This window comes from Marmota flaviventris, chromosome 3 (assembly GCF_047511675.1).
Source record: "Marmota flaviventris isolate mMarFla1 chromosome 3, mMarFla1.hap1, whole genome shotgun sequence".
NCBI lineage: Eukaryota > Metazoa > Chordata > Mammalia > Rodentia > Sciuridae > Marmota > Marmota flaviventris.
Genome location: NC_092500.1, coordinates 67,770,703 through 67,797,865, shown reverse-complemented (window position 1 = coordinate 67,797,865; position 27,163 = coordinate 67,770,703). Strand labels below are relative to the sequence as shown.

Sequence of the window (27,163 nt, the reverse complement as noted above, 5' to 3'; positions counted from 1 at the left end):
TAGAAATTACAGTGCTACTCCTCAATCACAACATAAAGGAGGAAATACATGCCTCTTCCTTCATGTTCTCAAGGCAAACCATGTTCTCTCTAGTAGACTATTGGGAAGTGAAAATGATAAAGGACAGCGAGGGAAAGATAAAAACATGATTTTTTTTAAACACACACACTTAAAAAACACCCACACACCCACACTTACATACACACTTAAAGGTCTCAACACTTCAAGTGGCCTGAGCCTATTTCAGAACTCTTGGCCAAGAGCCTACCCTCCCACCCACCCTGCACACATTCCCACCCTCCAATCCCACCCACCCTGTCATTGCTATGTACCTCATACACACAGCAAAATTCTTATCCCCTTCCCAATTATATAAAAAAACTAAACAGATAACTTACTTTCTTTAAATTATTTTTTAAAGTCTCTTAAAAGATTTTGACGTTTAAATACTTCCTCTCTTCTGATATATTAAACATCAAAAGAACCCACAATTACTTGATAAAACAAACCCTTCCATGGTTCAGTTCTGGCAAGAGGGAAGATAACTACCCCAATCAACCTAATTAGGAAGTGGAGAGGCCTAGAGAAAGTGTTCTTAATCTTTCACAGCTTCAACACATTCCCACCTCTCTAATACCAGTAAAAACTATAAAATAGTTAAATGTATGAGGCAGCAGATATAACAACCAAGGCCCTCCACCACCCTCCCACCTATGTCTCAACATCAACTTATTCCCTAGTCCAAGAAGAGGGACATATTTCATAAGGGAATCATTTTTCTCAGTCCAATATCAGTAGTCAAAAAAAAAAAAAAAAGCGCATGTTTTTTAGAGAAGTTTTTTTTCTCCCCCTCTTTTTTTTTTCTTTCTTTTTTTTTTTTTTTTACTTAGGAAGGGGTGGAAGTGGTGGAGGAGGTTCTGATGGTAGAGGCGGTGGCCGGGGTTTGTCTGCATTGCCAGATCTGGAGGACATTCCACTAGCCCGTGGATTGAGATATTCACCATAAGAATGAACAAATTCAAATGCAGGGGGCTGAGTGGGTTGAACACCTTGGGCACTGAGCAGGGAGTGAAGCATATTCACAGTATCTTGATAGTCTATTGACTGGGTTGTGTTGTGACCATTGGCCCCAGTGGGACCTTTATCCAGTTTCATATGAGGAACTCGAGTTTTACAGCTAGGCTGTGAAAAGGGAAGGCCACTTGTGTCTGAGCTATGCCCAGGCAACTGGGCCATCGTAGGAAGAGGAGGGAAGGAGAAATTTAAGGAAGAGGATTTAGTACTCTTGGCAATCTTGGCTGGATGATCAAATACTGCCCCTCCAGTCTCTTCAGGGGGACCTCTTTTACGAGTGGAACTTGAAGATGAGAAAGAACTAGACAAGCTATAGGTTTTATGTGCTAACGTGCTCGCCTGGCTGCTATGTTTTGGATCACCTGGACGTTTGTTACCAGTAGCAGCTGGAAGCTGTGAGTAAGAGTGCTTGTGTGAGTGGTGATTATGATGATGATGGTGATTAGATGGGTGAGTCTTGTGCTTGTCTTTGTGTTCCCGGCTCTTTGTGACACTGTCCTCTACAGAATTATGCTTGTCAGCTGCATGGACTTTAATGCGCATTTTTATCTCCTCTGGTTTTGAAGAGGTAGCTTTATCGCCACCAGTCACTGGAAGTCTCATTTTGAGAGATGATTTGTCAGCCTTATCTAGAAAAGGCCGCTCAGGGTTTTCTGAGCCCTCTAAGGGCATCTTCAGAATGACTGAAGAATGGCTATCATGGTGAGACAGGAGATTCTGGGCAGCATATGCATACTGTGACTTCACATTGGCCTCTGTGTTCTCCAGTTGCCTCTTCTGGGCAGCCAACTCTTCTGCATGCTTTGCACGATATTCTTTCAGGGAGACTTTAGTTGATGGCACACTCTTAGTACTCTGCTTCTGGGAAATAAATGCATTTGAACCATCCTGCTGCAAGGAATGATCGACTCCTATAAGTGCTAAATTCTCATTAGTCCGATGACCCTGAGCAGGTTCTAGTTTAAAAGGAGGTTGGGAGGATATCCAACGTTCACCCTGCAACATCTCCACATTGGTTAAGTTGCTTGATGACTCTTCAGAGACTGGAAGAGAAGGCACTGCACTCGTAGTAGATGAAGTTGACATGCTCATTAAACCCGCAATAGTTGTATCAGAAGAGCTCTGGGAAATCATATTGAGAATTGTCTGCTCTGAAGTGTTTTCATCTGCTCCTCGGTCATCTGCTTTTGATTTCCTGGCAGCCTGACATGCCTAAATGAAGCAAATAACATCACCTCATGTAATTTATTAAATTAAAATCCAGTAAGATGAGTAGATTGTACTTACTCAGGATAAGTCAAAACAAGCAGGAGGCTGCCCTAACATGAGAGCAAATAAATATATAATCCTCATAAAGGAATTTAAAACTGTCAATCAAGTCATACTAATTTTACAAGGCAACAGCAACAAAAAATTGTGCTAAACTAAAAATCACTCATAAACATTAAGTATGTTTGCTTGTGACTATAGTTAGTCCTTAAATTCTAGAAATTAAAGTGAAAGATGAACTATATGTTCTGAAGCCTACTTCTGCTTTTTTTTTCCTTTGGGTGGGGGTGGTTTACCAGGAATTGAACCCAGGAGTATCTTACCCTGAGCTACGTCTCCAGTCCTTTGTATTTTCAGACAGTCTTGCTTAGTACCTCGTGAAGTTGCTGAGGTAGGCTTCAAGTTGCAATCCTCATGCCTCAGCCTCCCCAATCAGGGATTACACGTATGCACCACTGTGTCCAGCTCTCAACCCTACTTCTAACCCTAAGCTTCTAGGAGGCAAACATTCTCTGCAACTCACTCAACTTAGGAGAATGTAATTATACTTATCAGTATGGATTTATGAGAAATGAGGGAAACTTTCTGGCATTGAGGATCAAACCCAGGGCCTGATACATGACAATGACAAGCATGTGCTCTACCACAAAGCTAAGTCCCTAGCCCAAAGGAAAACGTTTTCAAACACACTGTACGGGGGTGGGGGGGACGGGGGAGGAATGATTCCATTATTCCTAAGTAAGACTTTGAAAAATATCTAAAATGTAACTTTAGGCTGCAATCTATGTGAAAAATTCTAAAACCCATTTTAAAAGTAGTTAATATGAAAGTTTCAACAAAGATTCAAGGATAAAATTATGACACCATTTCTAACCTTTCATTGTTGTTTAGTATCAAGGGATTGACACAGGGGTGCTTAATCTTGAGCCAAATCCCCAGTACTTTTTATTTTTTATTTTGAGATGGGGCCTCACTAAATTGCTGAGCCTGCCTCAGTCCCCTGAATTGCTGGAATTATAGGCGTGTGCCACACCCAGCTTATCAGCTCTACCTTTTTAACTCTACATCTTGCCTCTACTAGGAGCCAATACTCTCAGAGAAGCCATCTTTTCTTCCCTAACAGTCTCCACATAGAAAATATTTAACCAATGTAGCTTACTGAATAATCATTATCAGAAGTATTACATACACAAAGCAAAACCTGCTATCACCTATAACTACAGACTTCTGGCCAGTATCCAAGCTATGAAGTCATAATTACTGCATAACTATGAAAAGGGAAATTCCAAACCAGGACACAAATCCAATTCTGGTATATTCCCTGATATAGTCCAAAAAAAAAAGGAACAATTGATAGCAATGATTCTTACCCTCCAATTCCGAATGCGTTTGAGCCTGCTGGGAGTTTTCTCCAGAATCTGTAGAAATTCATGTGTCAATTCTACAAATAAAACATTCAAAAAAGACTGAGAGAGATAATAAAACAAGAATAACCTCAACCAACTTAACTCACTATTTTCATCTGAATAAAGTCACCTTTGGCCAGATATGTGGCAGATCAAGAGCAAGTGCTTTTCAAGGTCCCTTACTCTAAAACTTACCATCTAAAAGTTCCAAGGTCACAGTGGCGTCAACATATTCCCACCAGTGCTTCCCGTCAGTTGAGACTGGGATCTCCCAGTTGGACCACTTGCAAGCCAGATGGATGCAGACACAGGCCACCACAGGAGGTGTGTACTGCAGGCTAAATGTGGTCAAATGCAGGCTGACATCAGAGGGAAGGAAACAGAGAGTGTCATGAGCTCTCAATTCTCAACCCAAAGCTAAAACTCTCCATTATTAGAAGAAAAAAAAAAAAAAAAAAATCTAAAAATACACAGGAGAGAGAGGGCAAGAACTATCCTATGCTCTGATTCAGCACTCAATATAATGATTTTCTGTTAACCCACTGTGCAGGCTAACAAAATTTCTAAATTTCTTTTCCACTTATAATTCAATCCATACCCTGACTAGGGACTCAAAAAAAAAAAATTACATATCCATGTTTTTTAAAAATATTAACTTCTGGACCAGTATCAAAGCTCAGAAGTAAATCTTTATTACCTATTACCTGGAGAATAAGCTCAGAACTTAAGGAAAATTTTAGGGTTTTTGTATTTAATCCCTAATCAAATACTAAGGAAATACCCTAAAAATCATCTTCTCTTTGTCAATCATAGTTCTGGACTATTTAAAATAATGAACAGACAGGGGATGAGCTGTAGCTCAGTGGCACAGCACTTGCTTAGCATGTGTGAGCCACCAGATTCAATCCTCAGCACTACATAAAATAAGTAAATAAATAAATAAACAAATAAAATAAAGGTATGCTGTCCATCTACAGCTACAAAAAATTTAAAAAATAAAAATAAGGAACAGACCACAAGCCAGGCATGGTGGTGCATGCCTATAATCCCAGCAACTTGGAAGGCTGAGGCAGGACAATTACAAGTTTAAGGTCAGCCTCAGCAACTCAGCTGAGGTGCTAAACAACTTACCAAGACTCTGTCTCAGACTCAAAAACCACTATGGTGGGCTGGGGTTGTGGCTCAGAGGTAGAGGGCTCACCCAGCATGTGAGAGGCACTGGGTTCAATCCTCAGCACCATATAAGGTAAAATAGACATTGTGTTCACCTATAACTAAAAAATAAATATTAAAAAATATAACTAATATAAATAAATAAATAAATGGATGGGAGATGTGGCCCAGTGGTAAAGCACTCGGGTTCAATCCCCAGTACTAAAAAAAAAAATCATTCTCAAATGTGAACTTGCGGGCTGGGGTTGTGGCTCTGTGGTAGAGTGCTCATCTAGCATGCACGAGGCACTGGGTTCAATCCTCAGCACCACATAAATGTAAAATAAAGATTTTGTGTCCACCTAAAACTTAAGAATAAATATTTTTTTTTAAAATGTGAACTTGCTTGATTGATGGTTTATTTCAATAAATTCACACTTAGGTCATAAAACTGAACTTATTAAGAGTATCCTCAATTTTTATGAACAAACATTACTGGAGGATCAGAGATGAAAGCAAGAAAGTCATTTGGTAGTAAAGTTATATACAAATAATTTTTTAAAAAAGAAAGAAAAAAAAATATTGCCAACTCTACACATACACATGTCCATTTGGGCAAAGGAAACATCATTGCAAAATCCTCCAAATTAGATATTTACTCACTACTAATGAGTTCTAAACTCACTGAACTTTCAGAACTGTGCTCTTAGTTATTTTAAAGCAAAGTAACACATGTAGAACAGGCAGGCAATCAAAGAATCACTACTAAATAATCATATCGCCTTAGCAAATTAAAAAGCACCATGAAATCTAAGATACAACATTTAAAACTGCAGGAAAAAAAAAAACACATTCACCAGAGAATTATCTATAACACATTGTATCAAGGATTATTTTGAAGCCTGGGTCTTTGGGTTCTGGTTTACTAAGTGGTTCTATATACCCCTCAAAAAGTAACAGTTCCAACCCAAGTAAAAACCAAGTCCCAAAAACAGAAGGGAAAAAATTGAAATATAAAAACCTGTTGGTTGCCATGAAGTAAGATGTCTGAGCTAAGTCCTTGCTTGCTAAAAAAAAAAAAAAAAAAAAGGGAAAAGTTATTACTGCCATTTATAATCAACAAATATTTAGTAAGTATTTATATTTGCAAGTTACTGTGTGAAATAGAGTAGTAAATGAGGCAGAAATATCTCATCGCCTGATTTTTATATTCTACTAAAGGAAATAACAAATGGGGGGGGGGGGGGCGGGGAGAGGCACTGGGGATTAAGCCCAGGTGCTAATATATACTAAACATCTGGCTCAACCAGGTTGATTGAACCTAAGGTCACCTAACTACTGAGTCATATCCCCAGACCTTTTTCTTTTTGATTTTGAGACAAGGTCTCATTAGGTTGCTTACAGCCTGAGCAAGGCTGTGTGCCACCACAATGATTTTTTAATTTTAATTATTTTAATGTTAATAATTATGCTGATTCCAGACCTAGAGACTCAAGCTTTATTCTGCATATTAGGTATTGAGGGTATTTGTTTAAAAATGTAATAAATGAGGGGCTGGGCTTGTAGCTCAGTGGTAGAGCGCTTGTCTAGCATATGTGAAGCACTGGGTTCAATTCTCAGCACTGCGTATAAACAAGTCAAATAAAGGTTCATTGACAACTAAAAAAATATTTTAAAAACTGTAATTAATGAACTTGCTCCCTAGAGTGTGATTCAATATGTCCGAAGAAGGAGACAAGCAATTTTTAATAAGTAACACAGACATTCTGATCCAAGGGATCACTGAGAAACATTAAGCCAGGGGATGAACTAATATGATCTGGCAGCAAGATCAGAATCTAGAAGACCTTGATGAATTTGGGAAGTGACTTTTGCTTAGGGGAAAAAAAAAGTTTCTAATTGAGTAGCCTGTAATTTAATCCCTAGACCTCAAATAGCTTCGATTGTTTAACATAAATGAAATGAAAAACACCATGTTCCCTCTCCTATAAAAAATCTGTCCTGGGGACAAAGCAAACTTTGATCTTTTTTCTTCTTTTGACAGTACTAGAGATTGAATCCGGGGGTGCTTTACATCAGCTATGTCCCCAACTCCTTTTACTTATTTAATTTTGAGACAGGCTCTGGCTAAATTGCCAAGGCTGGTCTTAGACTCGTAATCATCCTGCTCAGCCTCCACAGTAGCTGAGATTACATACATTCTTTTATCTTCTTTAGAATTAAGTCTTTTTAATATTAAATCTGTCTCTGTTTAACCCTATCTTTGCTCATGTGTAATTTTAATGCTTCAAATACAATGTAATCTGGAAAACTTTGGGAATTTTTAATTTAATAATTACATTATTAAAATGTAAAATAAGGCCAATTATCAGTTTGGTCTACAAATCTCTAAAAGGCATTAAATATACAAAGGTGTCCAGATTTTTTTTGGCAATGGATGGTAGGGATCAAATCCAGGGCCACACATGTATTAGGCAAGTGCTCTACACTGAGCTACACCCGATATTCTTGATACTACTATGTAAATGAAATAAAAGAAACTGAGGACTGGGGGTATAGCTCAGTGGTAAACTGTTCGCATAGCATGTGTGAGGCCTTGGGTTTGATTTCCTCTGCAAAAAAAATAATCAAATTAATAAAATAAAGAACTAGGTTTTATTCAATTAGAGCCACTATCATTAAACTAGAATAAGAAGAAAAGTCCTACCAAGGGATTGTCATGCATGGAAATAAGTTCAAATAAATTCTACTCAATCATCTGGATGGTCTTTAATCAGCCCTACAATTAAAATAAGATCACCCACTCCCAAGACTTCCTTAAAATTACCATTAGATACTTAGCACTTGGTGACTTTTCAAAATCTCCCCCCAATCTTTGACAAATACCCTCAATGTGTTAACTGTCTCTTAACTGTAAATCATCTAAAAGCAATAATAAGAACCCCAAAAGGAAAACTCCAAGCCAGGAACAATAATTTTGATTGAAGTCAATTACTTTCAATTCAGCTTCTGGCCAAAGCAGGTATATTACTTACCTCGAACAAGCTGAGTACACTTTACCACATGTGTATGTGGGTGATCAATTGTTAATTCAAAGCCTTCAAGGAAAAAAAAAAAAAAAAAACTGGTTAAAAAGCTAAAGATACTCAACACATTTGAGATTTCTTTTATCTGAGTCATCATTAAAGGCCACCCTCATTTCTCTCTAAACATTACTGTTCAGAGACTAAGTCAAAGTACACAGTACACAGTATATTCTTCTCTAAATATATTATCTCCAAAGCTGTTACACTCTAGCTAGAGAGTACCAATAAGATCTCAAAACCACTGAAGAACCAAAAATCTCTAAACACAAAACATTTTAGGGACAATAGAACATAATATAATCTAGAAGAAGCAGTCACTCGAACTACCTTCTAAAGCTTATTCTTGAAAAAATATTTTAAAAACTATACCTCTCATCTTGGTTTTATTCCATCTCATCATGTTACAATAGATACTGATCATTTTATCCAATTTCAAATGGTCTTTACAAAAATTACTTAAGCAGGATCAGTGTGCCTATAAAAATTACTTTTGAATTAAGTTTACTTTCTTAAGTATATAACTAAAATTTTCTAGATATAATAAATACTGAGAAATTGACATGATGTAAATTATTCTGAAAGGATAACTTATTTTTGTGAATTAGATCTTACTTGTTTCTACATTTAAAAGAAAAAATGGGGGAGTGTTAATACTGGAAATTGAACCTCACTGGCCCTTTTCATTTCATTTTTGAGATGGGATCTCCCTAAGACTAGATTCAAATTTGCAATCTTTCCACCTCAACCACCTGAGTAGCTGAAAGAACTCAAAATGCATAGATACATGTGCAAAAAAAAAAAAAAAGTTGTACCAATAACTTTCAAATGCCACTCATGAAATCCTATCCTACCTAAAGATAAGAAAAATGTCAGCCCTAAAGAACAAGAAAAACAAAATCCTTATTTTCATATTTGCTATGCATCATCAGAGTTGCCCACGCAACCATTACGGCTTGAATTCCTCCACTTCCACTGTGCTATGCTGAACACTAGTTACCAATTTTACAAACAAATGCAGTATTTAAATATAATGACTGAATGAAGAGAATAATCGACAGAAGGAAAATTGTTCTTTAGATAGTTTTGCCATTATTTATCAGGTTAAAAACTGCCAAACCCTAAAAAAGGTAAATTAAAAACCCTAGAGTAGGGGAAAAAGGAAAAAAAAAAAAAAAACCTTACTGCTATTTCAAAAGTCAACTATACCTATATTCCCTCTTGGTACAGGTAAGGTTCAACTCTAAATTCATCCACCTCTATAATCCAGAAACATATGCAATACTTTGCAAAAATCTTCCCAAGGGATTTTCTTACTGTTTGCTATTTTGTAATTTTTAATATCAAATCATTATTTACACAAATGATTTTTGATTTTTTAAAGGAAAATAAACTTACCTAAAGTTTGCAAAATTATGCTTTCTAAAATCACCAGATCTTGAACTTGTTGCAGGTAAGCCTATAGATGAGAAGTCAAAAATTATTTCCTAAAAAGGCATAATATATCAAGTATAAACAACTCTATCAATCCCTTCCAGAAAAAAAAAAAAAAACAATGAAAGGCAGAGGTGGAGTTAGGAGGTAGAATAGGAATTGAAATACAATCCTTATCCCTATATCTAATTGGCACAGATTTTCCTTTATTTAAAAAAAAAAAAAAATAGCCAGGTGTGGTGATGCACACCTGTAATCCCAGCGGCTTGGGAGGCTGATGCAGAAGGATTTCAAATTCAAAGCCAGTCTCAGCAAAAGCAAGGTACTAAGCAATTCAGTGAGACCCTGCCTCTAAATAAAACATAAAATAGGGCTGGGGACGTGACTAAGTGGCTGAGTACCCCTCAGAGTTCAATCCCCAGTCCACCGCCCACCCAAAAAAAGTAAAGCAGATACAAGTAGTAATACTTTACATATGGCTACAGAAAACAGAGAAAGCACCAGATATGGTTCATTTTCAGACTGATTTTTTTTTTTTTTTTTTTTTTTGTAAATCCAGAGATTGAATCCAGGGCACTTACCCAATGAGCCACACCCCAGTCCTTTTTATTTTTTATTTAAAAAACAGGGCCTCTCTCTAAGTTGCCTGACATTTTAAGTTTTAAAATTAAAATGATTTAGACACAAAAAATTAATAACACCACCTTTTTCCAACACCATCAAAATATATTTGCAGAATCCTTTCTACAGAATTGTAAGCATCTCTTTGGGATAATACTAGATTTCTAAAAACTAATACGAGTTCAAAGGAAAAATGAACAAAAAAATTTCAGATTTGTGCCAGACAAAACGATAGCCACTAGCCACATGTGACTATAGAAAACTTGAAACAAAGGTAGTCTAAATTGAAATGTGCCACATTGCTATAAAATAAACAATGGATTTTAAACACTTAATTTTTAAAAAAGAATGTAAAATTTAGTAACTTTTAAATAATATATGCTAAAATGAAAATATTTTAGATACCTTAAGTTATATAAAATATATTATATTAAAATTATTTTTTTAATGAGGATTTATTTTTTATAGTGCTAAGAATAGAATAGAATCCAGGGCCTTATAGATGCTAGGCAAGCACTCTACCACTGAGCTCACAAACCCAGCCTCCAAAATGAGGATTTTTAATAAAATTTAATGAAAACTTAAAATGTTTCAATTTTCACAAATGTGGCTTTCATTTTATTTCTACTGGAAAGCAATAGTCTCTAGGAAAATGAGATCTGGGTCAGGAGTTCTGTAGTTAACTTCCCACTTAGTTCTATGATTTGAAAAAATCTAATAAGGACTGAACTTTGCTAGTTCTCCTTTCCATATAGTAGAGAAAATATTTTTCCCTCTAACTCTTTCATAAGGGCTGGAGGCTCAGGTAAAAAAATTATGTAAATATACTTTAGAAAAAGGAAAGTGGGGATTTGTGTTTTGTTAACTCAATTACATGAACCAGTAGCATTTACTAGTCTTCAAACCTAAAAAAATCTACAGCAATCACTCTGTAACAAGAGGTACCAGTGTGACCCAAAGAGAAAAATGAAGGCCAGACACTTACATGCAAAACAATTAGGGGGCTGGGGATATTGCTCAATTGGTAGAGTGCTTGCCTGAAATGCATAAGGTCCTGGGTTCAATCCCCAGCACCACGAAAAATAAAAAAAAAGAACATAACTAGGCCAGGTGCTGTACGCCTATAATCCCAGCAACTTGGGAGGCTGAGGAGGAGGATCACAAGTTCAAAGCCAACCTCCAGTATCAAAAGAAAAAAATAACATTTCAAATACAAGTTAAAATTCATCTTCTCGTCTCCTAGGATGCTGCTGCTAATTACAGTTCCATATATACTCTTCCAGAACTTTATACTATGTTTGTATATATAGCTTTTTGTTTTCTTCCACCCTGACCTTTTTTTTTTTTTTGGTCCTGGTGATTGAACTCAGGGGCACTTGACCACTGAGCCACATCCCCAGCCCTATTTTGTATTTTATTTAGAGACAGGGTCTCATTGACTTGCTTATTTAGCACCTCGCTGTTGCTGAGGTTGGCTTTGAACTTCAGCCTCCCCAGCCGCTGGGATTACAGGTGTGTGCCACTGTGCCCAGCTTGACTTTCTTAAAAAAGGGAAACTCTTGGTTTTAGAAGTCAACAAACTGGGGAGTACTTAGAGGGATGACATTCATAGCAGACTGGAGAAAAATTATGGATTTCTGATGTGACATTATTTAAATCTCTTAAAATGAATGCATGGGTCCTCTATGAAATAAATGGATTTTCTTCTGAACAAACTAAACCGGGGCACTTAATCACTGAGCCACATCCCCCAGCCCTTTTATATATTTTATTTAGAGACAGGGTCTCACCATGTTGCTTAGGGCCTCACTAAGTTGCTGAGGCTGGCTATGAAATCGAAATCCTCCTGCCTCAGCCTCCCAAGCCACTGTGGGTTACAGTCGTGCACTACTGAGCCCAGCTAAACTGTTTCTTGAGTGTCTGAATTTTCTATGTGATTTTTACAATTCCCTTTTTTTTAATATTTTATTTTTTAGTTGTAGTTGGACACAATATCTTTATTTTATATATTTATTTTTATTTGATGTTGAGGATCGAACCCAGGGCCTCACACATGCTAGGCGAGCACTCTACTGCTGAGCCACAACCCCAGCCCCTACAATTTCTTTAAAACAACCCAGAGATTTAGTTCATTTTCACACTAAGATTTAAATTAGTCTGAAAAAACTAGCAACAGATCTCATTTATTTTTATTTTTTATTTTTTGGTTGTAGAGGACACAATACCTTTATTTTATTTATTTATTTATTTTTATGTGGTGCTGAGGATCAAACCCAGTGCTAGGCAAGTGCTCCAGCACTGAGCTACAACTGCAGTCCCCAGAACTTATTTCTTTAATGTATCCACAACAAAAATCTATCTATAAGAATGCCTTCAGGGCTGGATATGTACCCCAGTGGTAAAATGCATTAGGCACAGAGTTCAATTTCCAACACCACCAAATAAATAAAAAGGTAGAAAATTAAAATGGGAAAATATTTTGGATATAGTAAGTTAAAAAAAAAAAAAACACATAAACCCACATTCAAACTTCACCAAATTAAAGTTATAACACTGTTGCAATCAAAATTTAAAAAAAAAAAAAAAAAAAAGTAATCACTTTCCTACCTCACTCCTAGTATCAGGAAGTGATTCCTGTGGATGGAGACAAGCATGTGCTACCTTGATGACATGTTCCAATTTTTTTGGCTGTTCCTCCACTTTAGCCGCCAGAAACAAAGCTGCAGGAGCCACAGACTAGATAAAAACAATAAATAAATCATACTTATTTATTTCTAGATCAAGGTTGATGAAAAGTCAAGTTAAGTCTCAAATCAAGTTCTTTGCTTCTCCCAACTTCGTTGTTTCATTTACACTTTTCCCCCTAAGTGTAACATCTTTCTCTCTCCTATCCATTAATCCATGTCAACTTTCAAACATCAATACTTCAAACTATGGTTAAAAGTTATTGCTGGGTAAAGCAACTATACATAAACAGCTTCCTAATTAAAAGTGAAATTCTTTAATTTGTATCAAATCATTGTTTTGGGTTTTTAAATAATAATAATTTCAGACCCTATCTCTCTCATTCACCAATGTATCCCTTGAACTTGACAAGCAATTAGAACTCAATAAAAATTTCTTAAATTAATGAATATTTGGGGGCTGGGGTTGTGGCTCAGAGGTAGAGAGCTCACCTAGCAGATGTGAAGCACTGGGTTCAAACCTCAGCACCATATAAATATAAAATAAAAACACTGTGTCCACCTATAACTAAAAATCAAATATTTTTTAAGAAGTAATGAATATTTGTGGTTAGTTTGAATGTAGAAAAAAGGCCCTTTCCTGAACAGTCCTATCTTTCAAAAATTGTACATATGCATACCTTTGGGCCTAGAAATTCTACGTATTGGAATTTACATTAAAATCTCACATAAGTGTACTTTATAATTGTAAGACCATCCCATGTAACATTTATAATAAATGAGAAACAACCTGAATGTTCACCAATAATGAGCTAAGCTAGTTCAATAAATGACGGTAAGCAAACATTACGAAGCCATTTAAAAAGATGCGAAACTAATGAGCCAGGTACAGTAGCATACATCTATAATCCTAGTTACTTGCTACTTGGAAGGATAAAGCAGGAGTTTAAGGTCAGCATTGGTAATTTAGTGAGACTCTGTCTCAAAGCAAAATATAAAAAGGGCTGGGGATATAGGGTGGGGGTAAAGCATCCCTGGGTTTAATCCCCAGAACAATGTAAAAAGAAAAGGAAAAAAAGGGGGTCTAGGATTGTGGCTCAGTGTAGAGCACTTGCCCAGTACGTGTGAGGCACTGAGTTCAATAATAAAATATTTGACTCACAAATCCACACAAAGTGCTGATCAAGATTATCCCTATTACCTAGGGAGTTCATTAAACAAATATAGTCTTACCTGCAACAGGGATATCACTATGTATTCACTTCCAAGTCATTTATAATAATGTTATATAAGACCATTTCAGGTAACAAAATTGAAAATAGCACTACTGTATTTACAATTCTGTCCAAGAAAAAAGTTCTTTCATTACTATTATTTTCTTTCTCTTGTTCTTGAGTCATTTCCCCAGTGATTATCACATAATGTAACTTCGCCTCCAACGATCATTCATCAAAATTTTATCAAAAGCGTCTGAAAGAATTTAAATAACTTATATTCATTTGCCTTTCTGACCATATTCATATTTACCTCTTTAAACATTTTACTTAATTTAAGCATGATTTTCTCTTTAATGCTACTCCGCTAACTCAAAACATTAATTTACTAAGTGTTCAATTATCTATTTCTTTATTAAGAATCCACCTACTCTATGGATATACTTACCCTACCAGCAAACTAGACACTTCACAGCAAATTGCAAGGCTGAATTCGGAACAGTAGTTTGACACATAATGAAAGTGATCAATGCTACATACTAAAATTCAACTGCCAATTCAATAGCAAAGACCTACCAAAAAAGGGAGCTGAAATCAATCACAAAAGATTACACCATACAAGAAATTATACTTACATTTCGATGAAACTGTGTAAAAGACTGAATCATGTAGAATCGATGCATGTATACTATAGCTGTGTTGATAGTCAATTGTGAGCTGAAGTATTCAAGTTAAGGTCCAAATCAAGTAGATAGGCAGCATAATTCCCAAAATATAATCTCTCTCCCCCCACAAAAAGACCAGATGGCCAAGCACAGTCCTAAGTGAAAATCATACTTTCTAAATAAAAAGGAGGTGTTGTTTTCTTTTACCAAAATTACTAACTGCCTATTGACAGCATAAATCCTTCCACATAAGGGGTATTTAATATAAATTTACTGAATGAACAAACAACAACAAAATAAACTTCTCAGGATGTATGAATCAAGATTTATAACAAAACTAATTTTTAGAACTTTCGGGGGCTAGGGATGTGGCTCAAGCGGTAGCGCGCTCGCTTGGCATGCGTGCGGCCGGGTTCGATCCTCAGCACCACATACAAACAAAGATGTTGTGTCTGCCGGGGGGAGAAAAAAAAAAAAAAAAACCTAAAAAATAAATAAATAAAAATTCTCTCTCTCTCTCTCTCTCAAAAAAAAAAAAAAAATTCTAGAACTTTCGGTCATTTACCTTCTACAAATCCTGTAATGATGATCAGATACCTCAGGTCATCTCTTTAACATGTTTTACTAGGTCTTCCCTAATTTGGCCCCTGGGCATATTTCCACTATCTCTCACCTTTCAATTCCACTTCTCCCTGCATTTTCACCTGGTGATCCTGATGGCTAGAAACACTGTGAAATGAATTGATATTCATTTACTAAAAATAAAACATTTTCAAACACTGCACTTGCCTGCACTCTACCTCTGAGCTATATAGAAAAATTTTTAAGTGCTTTACTTCTAAAGATGTCAGCAGGTCTGGGAATGCAGCACATCAGTAGAGCACTTGCCTACTAGCTTGGGTGAAGACCTAGATTTGATCTCTAGCAGCACAAAAAAATAAAGACCTCAGCAGACAATGTGCTCAGTGTGCAGTATAAAGATGACACAGCCCCATAATGGCAACAACCTAAATACTACAAAAGGAATTTTAAGGATACACTGAAATAGAACTGGGGGGTTGGGGGTTTAATTCCACAGACTGGATGCTTAGGAAACAAATTGGCAATAAAGAGGACACCTATTTTGAAGCAAACACATCCTTAAGGCACAAACATCACAGTCTGCAACAAATTTAAGTGAAAGCTGCATAAACAGAAGCTTCACCAAGAAAAAAAAATTAAAGCAGAGTCAAAATAACTTTAAAACTATATTAGTTTTCTCGGCCACAAAATGAGTAAATTTTCTGACAAATAAAAATAAATTGCCTGATCTTTGAAACATGACGAAAACGAATACTCGCCAGTACCCTGAGTAACTTAAGGGCACAACATTTGGTAAACTAAACATTAGATCCATAGGTCTACATCTCTCCAAACCTAAATTGACTTTTCTAACTTTGAAATTCTATAACACTCTAGCAAACAACTACTATTTGAACGTCTGAATGCTAAGCATTTTGGGGGGCACAGAATCAAATGCAAGAGGTGTCCATTTTACAGGCAAGACAGCCAAGAACTTAACAGGTTATTTGCATAGCTATGAAGTAGGAGGAACGGATTTTGAACCAACGATGGGACCCTGCCTAGTTCAGCTTTGTCCCGAAACTATTTTTTACACACTAAGTTTGGGGGGCAGACGTCAACAGTGAAACTTCTACCAGACTCCTAAGACACAGAAGAAAGGAGAATCTCAAAGTCACGAAACCAGGTCAGAACACAGTGAAGAAGGCCTAAAAAGGATCGGCTAAAACACAAAGCCAGGAAAAGATACGAATTCCCGGCAAGGTTGGTGGCACGGGTGAGCGAGCGGGAAATTGACTCCGCCTCGCTTCCCTCGCATGAACAGCTTCGGTCTGCCCCATCGTGGGCTCTCCCCACTAGACAACCAGCTTCTGCCGACCTTCTTACCCCCTTCCTTCCCCGCCAGAGCCTGAAGCCTGAATGCCGGGACAGTGCAGAACCGACTCCAAGGCCGAAGGCCTAGGCCACAAGGATACACGTTAAGACGTTGTCCCATGTCCTGAAGAAGATTGGCCGCCTGCTGGCGATAAGAAAGTTCTTTATCTGGGTCCAGGCCAAAACGACGGGAAGGGCTATTTTCCAGCTGTTCTCGAGTAAAATACCACCGTTTGTTGTTGTTCTTCCTCTCTCCCTCCATAGCGCTTCAACTAGAAGGCAGCGGCGGAGGCTGCAAGCACTTCCCAGCGTCACCTCAGGGGCGACACACATCCGCTGTGCGGAGACAACTGCGACGTGACGAACTTCCGCTACGAATCGACCGCCAGGTCTGACAAGCTTCCGCTAAGGAAGCGAAAGTCAAAGCGTCTACTTCCGGAATGGACCTCGCGACACACTGTAGCCAAGTTAACAGCCAGTCGGATACCAGGAGAGACCTTAAGGCGAAGACGCAGGCGCGAATCACGTGACGCTACGGAGGTAGGGTGGAATTATAAATTCTCGTGTGAAAACCACGTCTCTCCCCGCGAGAACGTGGTTGAGCCTTCGCGGCCTGGGCTGAGAGGCACAGGCTCTCCCGCAGCATTGCTGCCGCTCTCCCCACGCCCAGAACTTCCCTCTGGGCGAACGTGACGATATGAAATATGGCAGATGGAGAGCTTGGTAGAGAAAATAGGTCAGAAAAATGAAAAAAGTAATAGTGGCCCTATAGTATCTCGAACCAATAAGATGAAACCATATAGCAAACACTCTGGGCACGGTGGCGCAGTCCTGTAATCCTAGCTACTCTGGAAGCTGAGGCAGAATGGCAAGTTCGATGCCAGGACGGGCAATTGAGTGAAACCCTGCCTCAAAAAGGGCTGAGGGTGTATGTCAGCGTTCGAACACCTTGCTAACATCCTCGAGTCCCTGAATGGAATCCTCAGTACGACAAAAAAAAAAAAAAAAAAGTAGTGATAACTACCAAAAGAATGAGTTTTTTATAAACTTGGATTCAATCCCAGCTTTTCCTCCATCCCTACCATCTTTCGTACAACTATTTGTAAATGTATAGTTTAGTAGCTTCATTTGTATTCACACTTTCATGCAATAGCTCTCTAGAACTACTTTTTCATCTTGCAAAACAAATTGCCAAGCAGCTCGGGAGGCTTAGACAGGAGGATCAGGAGTTCAAAGCCAGTCTCAGCAATTTAGCAAGGCACTTAGCAACTCAGTGAGACCCTGTCTCTAACAAAAATATATTTTTAAAAAAAAGTGCTGGGAATGTGGCTCAGGGGTTAAGCACCCCTGGGTTCAATCCCCAATACCAAAAAAAAAAAAAAAACTGAAACTCCCTTGCACAGCTCCCCATTGCTTTCCTATCAGCCTCTGGCAACTAGCATTCTTCATTCTTTTTGACTCTAACTACTTGGATGCTTCATATAAGTGGAATCATACAGATTTGTCTTTTTTGTGACTGGCTTTTTTTACTTAGTGTAATATCTTCAAAAATCCCAGCTATTCTTTCACCTAGCTCGTGATCTGGAATGTCACCTCGGTTTCTTCAAAAAACACCAACAGGATGTGGGTCAGGCATATAGGAGGTGTTTAGTGCATATTGATTCTCTAAATAATGTTAGCTAATGGTGGTACTGAGGATTCCATACATTGCTCTTAAAGGACAATTGATAAAAATCTTAAACCAGAGGAATTTCTCTTTTCTTCTTTTAAAAATTTACTAATATATGCCAGGGGCAGTGGCGCACACCTGTAATCCCAGAGGCTTGGGACACTGAGACAGGAGGATCTCGAGTTCAAAGCCGCCCTCAGCAAAAGCGAGGTGCTAAGCAACTCAGTGAGACCCTGTCTCTAACTAAAATACAAAATAGGGCTGGAGAAGTGGGTCAGTAGTTGAGTGCCCCTGAGTTCAATCCCCAGTATCCCCCACCCCCAAAAAAATTTTTTAACTAATACAAAGGATACATAGTATGCAACTTAACATAAAATGTATAATCTTTATTATAAATTTCCTATAACCAACTGAATCTCACAAAATGCTTTCAGTTTTGCCAAGCTCTTGAATCACAAGTCAACCTGCAGTTCCATTTAACAAGTGAGTATAGTTTTGGACTATTCACTGCTATTTCCATTTGCATGAATAAGATGGAAATGAAAATGAGACTTGTATAGGAACTTCATTAATTTGCCAGCGACTTGAGGAACATCTTTGCTGAATTGTATAATTTTTGAACACTGGAAGAGTTTCAATGTTGCTATTGGACAGTGTAATAGCTATAGATATGATACACTTTTAATATACATTATTAACATTTTCTCAACTTTCTTTTTTAAAAATATTTAGTTGTAGTTGGACACAATACCTTTGTTTTATTTATTTATTTGTTTGTTTGTTTTTATGTGGTGCTGAGGATCGAACCCAGGGCCTCACGCATGCTAGGCGAATGCTCTACTGCTGAGCCACAACCCCAGCCCTTTCTCAGGTTTCTTAAGTCTAGACCATCAACAAAATGAATAAGTCCAGCTTTATCTAACATTGTCAATTTCTGTGGTGTATATTCTCCCACCATGGCTGATTTCAATCTATCAGTATGCAGCATCCCTGAAAATGAAATTGAAGAGAGGTGTATGCATCATCACACAGTAATTCCTCAAGACCAATTCAATAGTTTAGGCTTTCTAGTTTCTTGTCTTGATATGGAAAGAGCTTAGAAATCATCACTCCCAGACTGGGGATGGAGCTCAGTGGTAGAGCACTTGCCTGACATATATTGGGCCCTGGGTTCAATCCCTAGTAACTGAAATAAATAAATAAATAAATAAAAGTGATCGGGTCCATCCTCACAAGAAAAAAGACAAATTTAACAATCCTTCTTGACTCATTAGAGAATTAAGGTTTTATAGTACAAACCTCATCCTCCAAGATGGAAAAACAGATGAAATCAGAAAAAAAGTTAGAACAGAAAGTCATGACTACTAAGAGCAAAAATTACTATGGGAACCAGTAACTCATAGGAATACTTATAGCATAATTGACTAATTGCTGGCAGCTAAACACAGACTAGCTTAAGAGATTTAAAAAAAAAAAAAAAACTCTTGGGGGCCCATCCTTAAGTGGTCACTCATGTTTTTATACATTTTACCTGGAGTCTCACTGAAGACTGAAGAAAAAAATCCCTTCATGCTTCCAGTAGGGAGAGGGGAAAGTAGTCATTTTGCAGTATGGCATCCTGTTCTTAACAAAGACATGCTTCTCAAGAAAAAAATTTTAACAGAAACTTGGGTTTTTACCAGATCCTATCTAATGTGGGAAAAAGGAATTACCCAACTGCAGTCTCCTATAACCTTCCTGTTTCACTTCATATTTTCCTTACAACTAGACACACATATGGCAGAAATTTTGGAATTATCCGACTGAGAATTTAAAATAACTATGATTAATATGTTAAAGACCCTAATGGAAAAAGTGGACAACACACAAGAACAGGTGGGTAATGTTAGCAGAGACATGAAAACTAAGAATCAAGCTGGGCATGGTGACACACACCTGTAATACCAGTTGTTAGAAGACATGCGTGAGGATGGCAAGTTCAAAACCAACCTGGGCAATTTAGCAAAACCCTGTCTCAAAAATAAAACAAAAGGACTCAGGATATAGAACAGTCGTAGATTCAATTCCCAGTACTGCAAAAATAAAATAAAATAAAATAAAAGGAAAAGGATAAAGAAAGAAAAGAAAAGGCTAGAAATCAACAGAAAACAATGTCTTTGGTGGATTCATCAATAGACTGGAGATGACACAGAAAGAATCAGTTGGCTTGAAAATATGTCAATAGAAACTTCCTAAGCTGAAAAACAAAGAGAATAAAGTATGAAAAAAAAAAAGCAGAATATATAGATACAATAAAAGTAAATAAACTCATGATTATAGATAATAGTAAAACAATTAGAAAATGATGTTTTTAATATTTGCTACCTTTACTTTTTAATATAACATTAAATTTTAAGTTTAGATCATTCAATTTTTTAATAATGACATTTTTAAAAAGCTTGCAAAATTAATGAAAATTTGACAAGCTCTTGAAAGTCAGCATCAGCTGACACACCACTGATAAAATAAAGATTCATTGGAAATATCATATTTAGATTTAAATACTCTCTGTTAAGTTTCTATTACATGCTGAACCTTGTGGTAAGGAGTTTGTATATATCATTTCATTTTTATAACTGATATCATCATTGCCATTTTTTAAAATTAAAAACTGAGGCTTGATTAATCTATACAAAGGCAGACACTTAGAGTATGACAAAACTAACATTTGAACCCAAGTTATTGTTCTTTCTATTCACTGCTTTCTGAGGCTTACAGTATGAGACTAGGACAAAGAAAAGGATATTGACTCTTTGGTTCTTCCATTTTCCTCCAACTCTACTGTGAACCCAGGAATTCTGTGCCTGATTAGACAAAGGAAGTGTCAATTACAATAATTCTTCAGGACATTGCTATGGTTACCAAACAGTGCTCCAGGCTGGACATTCCAGAAGAGGACAAGGAGGAACCAAGATGGCCTTCTTCAACTTATATCTATTGGGATATCAACATCCCTTTCGGAACAAAAAAAGAGACATAACTGAAGAAACAAGTAAGGGTAATGTAGAATAGAGGGTTAGAAGGGCCACTTGTTTTCCTAGCCACTTCCACTGGTCAGTTTGTAGCTACTTCCTTTCCTACCTTTAGTTAGAGATTTATCCTATCAACAAGGTCAACACTTGCCCTAATTAAAATTTTGGAGCAAGGACATCCATTACCTTCATTTTTCTGTCATTTAATAGCAAATAAATGTATTCTTATTCATTCATTTGCTCATTTAGCCAACATATATTAAGCACACAGTTGTGTGCCAGGCTTTATGTTGCTGACCAGGGTTAAAAGATGAATAAAGAAGGCTTCTACTATCTAATTAGGAAGATAAGTATGCAAACAAAAAATAATATATGATTAAATATGGACTTATGCGACTGCAAAGGAGGAAGTGCCTTATACTTTTGGGTTTGGAATAAGAATATGGGGATCCTTTAAAGAAGACGTCACAGAGGAAATGCTTCTAAACTGAGTGTTAAAAGGATGACTAAAGTTCCTCAAGTAAACAAGAAGGGAATATAGTACAGACAGAAGAACAGAGACCTAGAGAACCATATTAAGTGAATTCCAAGCACTTAGATACAGATGAAGGGTAAAATGGAGAGGTGCTAGGAGGCAGACCTTGAAAACTAGTTATAGGCCAGATAATTGAAGATGCTGTTAACCATGCTAAGCATTTTAACTTTATAGGGGAATGCTGAACTTAGTAAATATTAGATCTGTATTGTACTCACGATGCCTAGCTGTTCCTCATACATAATAGAGGTTTAATAAATATTTATGGGGTGAATGAATAAATGATTTTGAATGACTATAAAAATAGGAAGTTAGGGGAGACTTTGCAGGAGATATGAGAATTTATTTAGGTCTTAAATGATGAATTGTCCAAAAGCACAGAAACTGAGGAAAAGGATTTTCCAGGTAGAATGGGACCATGTGAATGAAAATAAGTGTAGATGGATGCTAAGCAAAAGCTGTACTGGGTAGGAGAAGAGGTGATCAGGAAAGTATAAAAGCACAAAGATTATAAAGGACAATCTATATATTAAACAGTCCTCCAATAGGCACTCTCTGACCTCTTTCTAATTCCACCAAAGTTCTATTCTACTATTCACCTTCCAGGTAAGATTTATACAAAGATCCCAGTGATGGACCCTAGAAATCCCTTAATAACCCTATTCCAACCCTTTCCACTCTTCTTGCCCCCATTCCTTATGGGTCCCAGCATTACACCATGGGGCTGTTTTCAAATAAAGAGGTGCTCTTCTGGACCTCTCTCAGAAATCAAACACTCCCCTTTGGGAAACAGACCAATTTCCCTTGCTCCACCCTCTCCTGGCTGCTGTAACCCTACTACTTTTACTAGATGGGCCTGCATCACCATAAACAAACTGGGATTTTCCTACCCTGTAAATCACTTAAACACTGGTAAGGGCTGAGGGTGTTGCTTGGTGGTACAACACTTGCCTAGCATGTGCAAGGCCCTGGGTTCAATCCCTAGCATCCAAAACAAAAGCATAAAAGCTCACTGAAGCCTGGGCCTTTGAATTAATTTCTTTGTAGGTGAGGCAGAGAGGAAGACTTCACTTTATAAAGTCCTCTATAAGATGATAGGGAAGTATCCTGATATCACCTGCTTACTCAAGTTTTTTCATTCTGTTGTTGGAGCATCAGAGACAGGAGCCTTGGTCAAATTGGTGGCCTACATAGAATGTGAAGTTAAAGGGACAGTACATCAAATTTGCTATTCCTACTCCCTGCTTATTTCCCTTCCAGAGGGTTAGGCACGGTGGCACACAGCTGTAATCCCAGCTACACAGGAGGCTGATGCAAAATGATCACAAGTTCAAGGCCAACCTCAGCAACTTAGCAAAACCCTCTCTCAAAATTAAAAAGTAAAAAGGTCTGGAGATGTAGCTCAGGGTAGAGTACCCATGAGTTCAATCCCTAGTACTGAAAAAAATAAAAGGACAGAAGATTTTCACTTGATAATTTCTAATTATCAATACTTTTATTGATTCAAGTATTTAATGATAAACAACTATTTACTACATATGTAAGAGGCATATTTATGAGTCCTGACTGGTTTAGATTTATTTTTATCTTTTTTTAATTTAAACTTGGAATTGAACCCAGGGTGCTTTTCCACTAAGCTGCATCCCTAGCCTTTTTATTTTTTATTTTGTGACAGGATCTTTTTATATCATCCTTGAAGGTTAATGCCATCAGGAGGAGGAGGAGGAGGATATGATGTCATTTTAGTAAATTTGAAATGGAAAGGAAAAATCTCATATGGTCAGTCCACCATTTTTCAGAATTTTTTAATGATATAATGTCAAAATTATAGAAAAGTTGTGATGTAAGGCTAATATAAGGAGATTCCCTACACCTTTTAAGCAAATTAGCCAATTAGTAATATTTTTCCACTCTTGAGTCTGGGATATAGTTCAGTGTTGGAACACTTGTCTAGCACATGCATGACCCAAGTTCAATCCCCAGCACCACATACACATGCACACGTACACACACACACACACACACATACACATACCCACACAAGCCACTTTCTTTGTCTTGTCTCTTATCTATTTATCTAATATCTTTCTCAGCTAATTGAGAATAAGTTGCTCATAACCCTTTACTACTAAATATTTCTGTTTGATTTCCTAAGAACAACAACTTATACACAGTACAGGTTTCAATTCAGCAAATCTTAACATAGATACAATATTATCTAACTAGATAGTCCATATTCCAATTTTTGCCAATTGTTCTGTTAATATCATTTAGAGCACATTTTTTCCTTCCATGATGTAGGAAAGGTTCATGTGTTGATAAATTGTTGAATTTAGTGAGCTTGTCTCTTCAGTCTCCTTTAATCTGGAACAGTTTCTCGTTGTTTCATGACACTGACATTTTTGTAATAGCACAGACGAGACATTTTGTGGAATATTCCTTAATTTTGGTTTGTCTGATGTTTCGCATGATTAGATCTGGTTTAAGCATTTTTGCAGGAATAAGTGACATTGTGTGCTCAGTACACCATATAAGGGCTTATTGTGTTATTTTTAGCCCATTACTGATGATGTTAACTTTGACCACTTAAAGTGATTTGCCAGTTTTCTCCACTGTTGAGTTACCATTTTACTTTTGTAATTAATAATTTCTGATACTTTGAAAAAATGTAAATATCCTATTATTCATCATACTTTCACCCACTAGTTTTAGTATCCATTAATGGTTCTGTGTGAATTAATTATTTCTATGATAGTGGTAAAATGGTGATTTTTCTAATTGTAGTAGACTTTTTTTTTTTTTTAAAGAGAGAGAGAATTTTAATATTATTTATTTATTTATTTTAGTTTTCGGCGGACACAACATCTTTGTTTGTATGTGGTGCTGAGGATCAAACCTGGGCCACACGCATGTCAGGCGAGCACGCTACCGCTTCAGCCACATCCCCAGCCCCTGTAGTAGACTTCAACTCAAAATTTACAGGAATGTGGTTTTTGTTTTGTTTGGTTTGGTTATGTTGTGTTTGTGTGTTTTGGGCTGTGTGGGAGGGGTTGGGAGGATAGAACCCAATGGCACTCTACCACTTCTTTTTATTTTTTATTTTGAGACAGAGTCTCACTATGTTGCCAAGGCTGGCCTCGAAATTCGAATCCTCCTGTCTCAGCCTCCCAAGCATTGTCACCGTTCCTGGCTACAGCAATGTTTTAAGTGACCTACCTTAATTGAAATTTTTTAATATATTTATGTTTTAGTTGTAGTTGGACACAATACCTTTACTTTATTTTTATGTGGTGCTGAGGATCGAACCTAGGGTCTCGCACATGCTAGGCGAGCGCTCTACCACTGAGCCACAACCCCAGCCCCTTCATTGAACTTTTCTAGAACATTCAATTTGGTTTTTGTAGAAACACCTGCTCTTTTTTTTTACACTTTTTATTAGTTTAAATAATATTTCACTAAATTTAAAATGACAATCAACAAAGTTAACCTGAGTAAATTGGGGTTTTTTGGAAGGGGGTCACAACAGACTCTTGATAAGCTTGAAGTTCAACTGTGGGAGCAGAAGAATGCAGGTATTCTAGATATAGCTCTCAGCTACAAAGGGAGTATTACAGGTATCTTTAAAATGTTTTCAGAGGAAATGGAGACCATAAATTAATCTGGCAATCCTAATAAATGACGCATTCTTAGGAGAATTTCTACTGCATATAATTTTGAGCTGTTCATATTTAATGTTCTGAAATACTTCAAGAAACTAGGATTTCTTGCCAAGTGTGGTGGCGCATGCCTGCAACCCCAGTGACTCTAAAGGCTGAGGCAGAAAGATTGAAGTTCAAGGCCAGCCTTAGCAACTTAAATAGGCCTTAGGTAACTTAGCAAAACCCTGTCTCAAAATAAAAAATAAAGGGCTGTGGATGTAGCTCAGAGGTAAAGTGTTCCTGCATTGAATCCCCAGTACCGAAAAAAAAAAAAAAAAAACTAGGAGACAACTTAAATGACCTTGCCCTTAACCAGGTTGGAGGCTACCAAATCCAATATGAGGGACAGGAGAGGAAAAAATGTCAAATCCCTTTCCAGACAGTTCAGAATTCCTTGTGGTAAAATATCACCCAAATATATTGACAAGCTGTCCCAAAATTCAGATGGACCCAGAATAGACAAGGCAATCTTGAGCAAAGACACTTCTTAATTTAAAATATTCTACAAAGCTAAAGTAATCAAGACAGTAGGGAACTGTCATAAGGATTAACATAGATCAATAGAATAGAGTTTAGAATCCGGAAGTAAACCCTACACTTTATGGTCAATTGACTTTCAATGAGCATGCCAACACTTCAGTGATGAATAGCCTTTTCAACAAATGGTTCTGAAAAAACTGAATATTACCATGCAAAAGAGTGAAATTATACCTCCATATCACACTATGTACTAAAATTAACTCAAAATGGATATTAGATATAAATGTAAAACTGAAACTTTAAAACTCTTAGAATAAAATATAGAAGTAAATTTTGAAACTTTAGGCAATGGTTTTTTAGATATGACACTAAAAACACAAGTGATAGAAGGAAAAATAGATAAATTGGATTTCCTCAAAACAAAATACTTGCCAGGTGCAGTGGTTCAAACCTGTAATCCCAGAAACTCAGGAGGCTAAGACAGGAGATCAGTTGCAGGCCAGCTTTGGTGTCTCAAAATAAAAATAAAAAGGGCTGGGGATGTGGCTCAGTGGTAGAGAACCCCTGGATTCCATCCTCAGTATCAAAAAAAAAAAAAAAAAATTTAGGGTTGGGTTTGTGGCTCAGTGGTGGAGCGCTTGCCTAGCATGTGTGAGGCACTGGGTACGATCCTTAGCACCACATAAAAATAAATTAATAAAATAAAGTTTAGTCATGTATGACTAAAAGATAAATAAATAAAAATTTTAAAAAATAAAATAAAGTTTAAAATTTATATGTTTGTATTATAAGAAAGATTTAAAATAAAGAAGTTTAAACCTTTAAGCCAGGTTTAATGAGCCAGGCGTGCGGCACACACCTGTAATCCCAGCGGCTCAGGAGGCAGAGGCAGGAGGATTGCAAGTTCAAAGCCAGCCTTAGCAATTTAACAAGGCTCTGAGCAACTCAGTGAGATCCTATCTCTAAATAAAATACAAAATTGGGCTGAAGATGTGGCTCAGTGGTCGAGTGCCCCTGAGTTCAATCCCCAAGACCAAAATAATAATAATAATAATAATAATAATGAAAGAAAATTAAACTTGTTAAAAAAAAAAAAAAAAAAAACATAAAAAAAGACTCTGGACCCAGGTAATTTTGATGGAAAAATTTTTAAAAAACAGATAATTCCATTTTAAAAGGCACAGAAAACAGTGTGAATAATTTATTAATTTTACCATATCAAAACAAAACTGA

General features: G+C 37.0%; 2 protein-coding genes across 3 annotated transcripts in view; one reads left to right on the top strand and one right to left on the bottom strand.

Moving 5' to 3' along the window:
• Positions 1-319: 319 nt before the first annotated feature.
• Ccnt1 (cyclin T1) lies at positions 320-18,458 on the bottom strand. 2 transcript variants are annotated; one of them, XM_071609927.1, is made up of 10 exons: positions 16,639-18,458; positions 14,573-14,654; positions 12,647-12,775; positions 9,383-9,443; positions 7,937-7,999; positions 5,923-5,968; positions 3,945-4,108; positions 3,714-3,784; positions 1,256-2,286; positions 1,060-1,197 (listed from the first exon to the last, which is right to left on the bottom strand). In XM_071609927.1, the coding sequence occupies exons 1-10, from the start codon at positions 16,797-16,799 to the stop codon at positions 1,152-1,154; spliced, it is 1,854 nt and encodes a 617-aa protein (XP_071466028.1). In that variant the 5' UTR covers positions 16,800-18,458; the 3' UTR covers positions 1,060-1,151. The 2 variants fall into 2 exon arrangements, with proteins under 2 accessions (XP_027805699.1, XP_071466028.1); XM_027949898.2 differs by having other exon boundaries at positions 320-2,286; positions 16,639-18,457.
• The window catches only part of Spmip11 (sperm microtubule inner protein 11), a 23,977-nt gene continuing 13,818 nt past the window's right edge, over positions 17,005-27,163 (top strand). The window contains exons 1-4 of the mRNA XM_027949899.2: positions 17,005-17,077; positions 18,641-18,689; positions 19,975-20,081; positions 21,039-21,237. Of these exons, the coding sequence (XP_027805700.2) occupies positions 21,159-21,237 (79 nt within the window). The 5' untranslated portion in view covers positions 17,005-17,077; positions 18,641-18,689; positions 19,975-20,081; positions 21,039-21,158. The remainder of the gene's footprint in view (positions 17,078-18,640; positions 18,690-19,974; positions 20,082-21,038; positions 21,238-27,163) is intronic.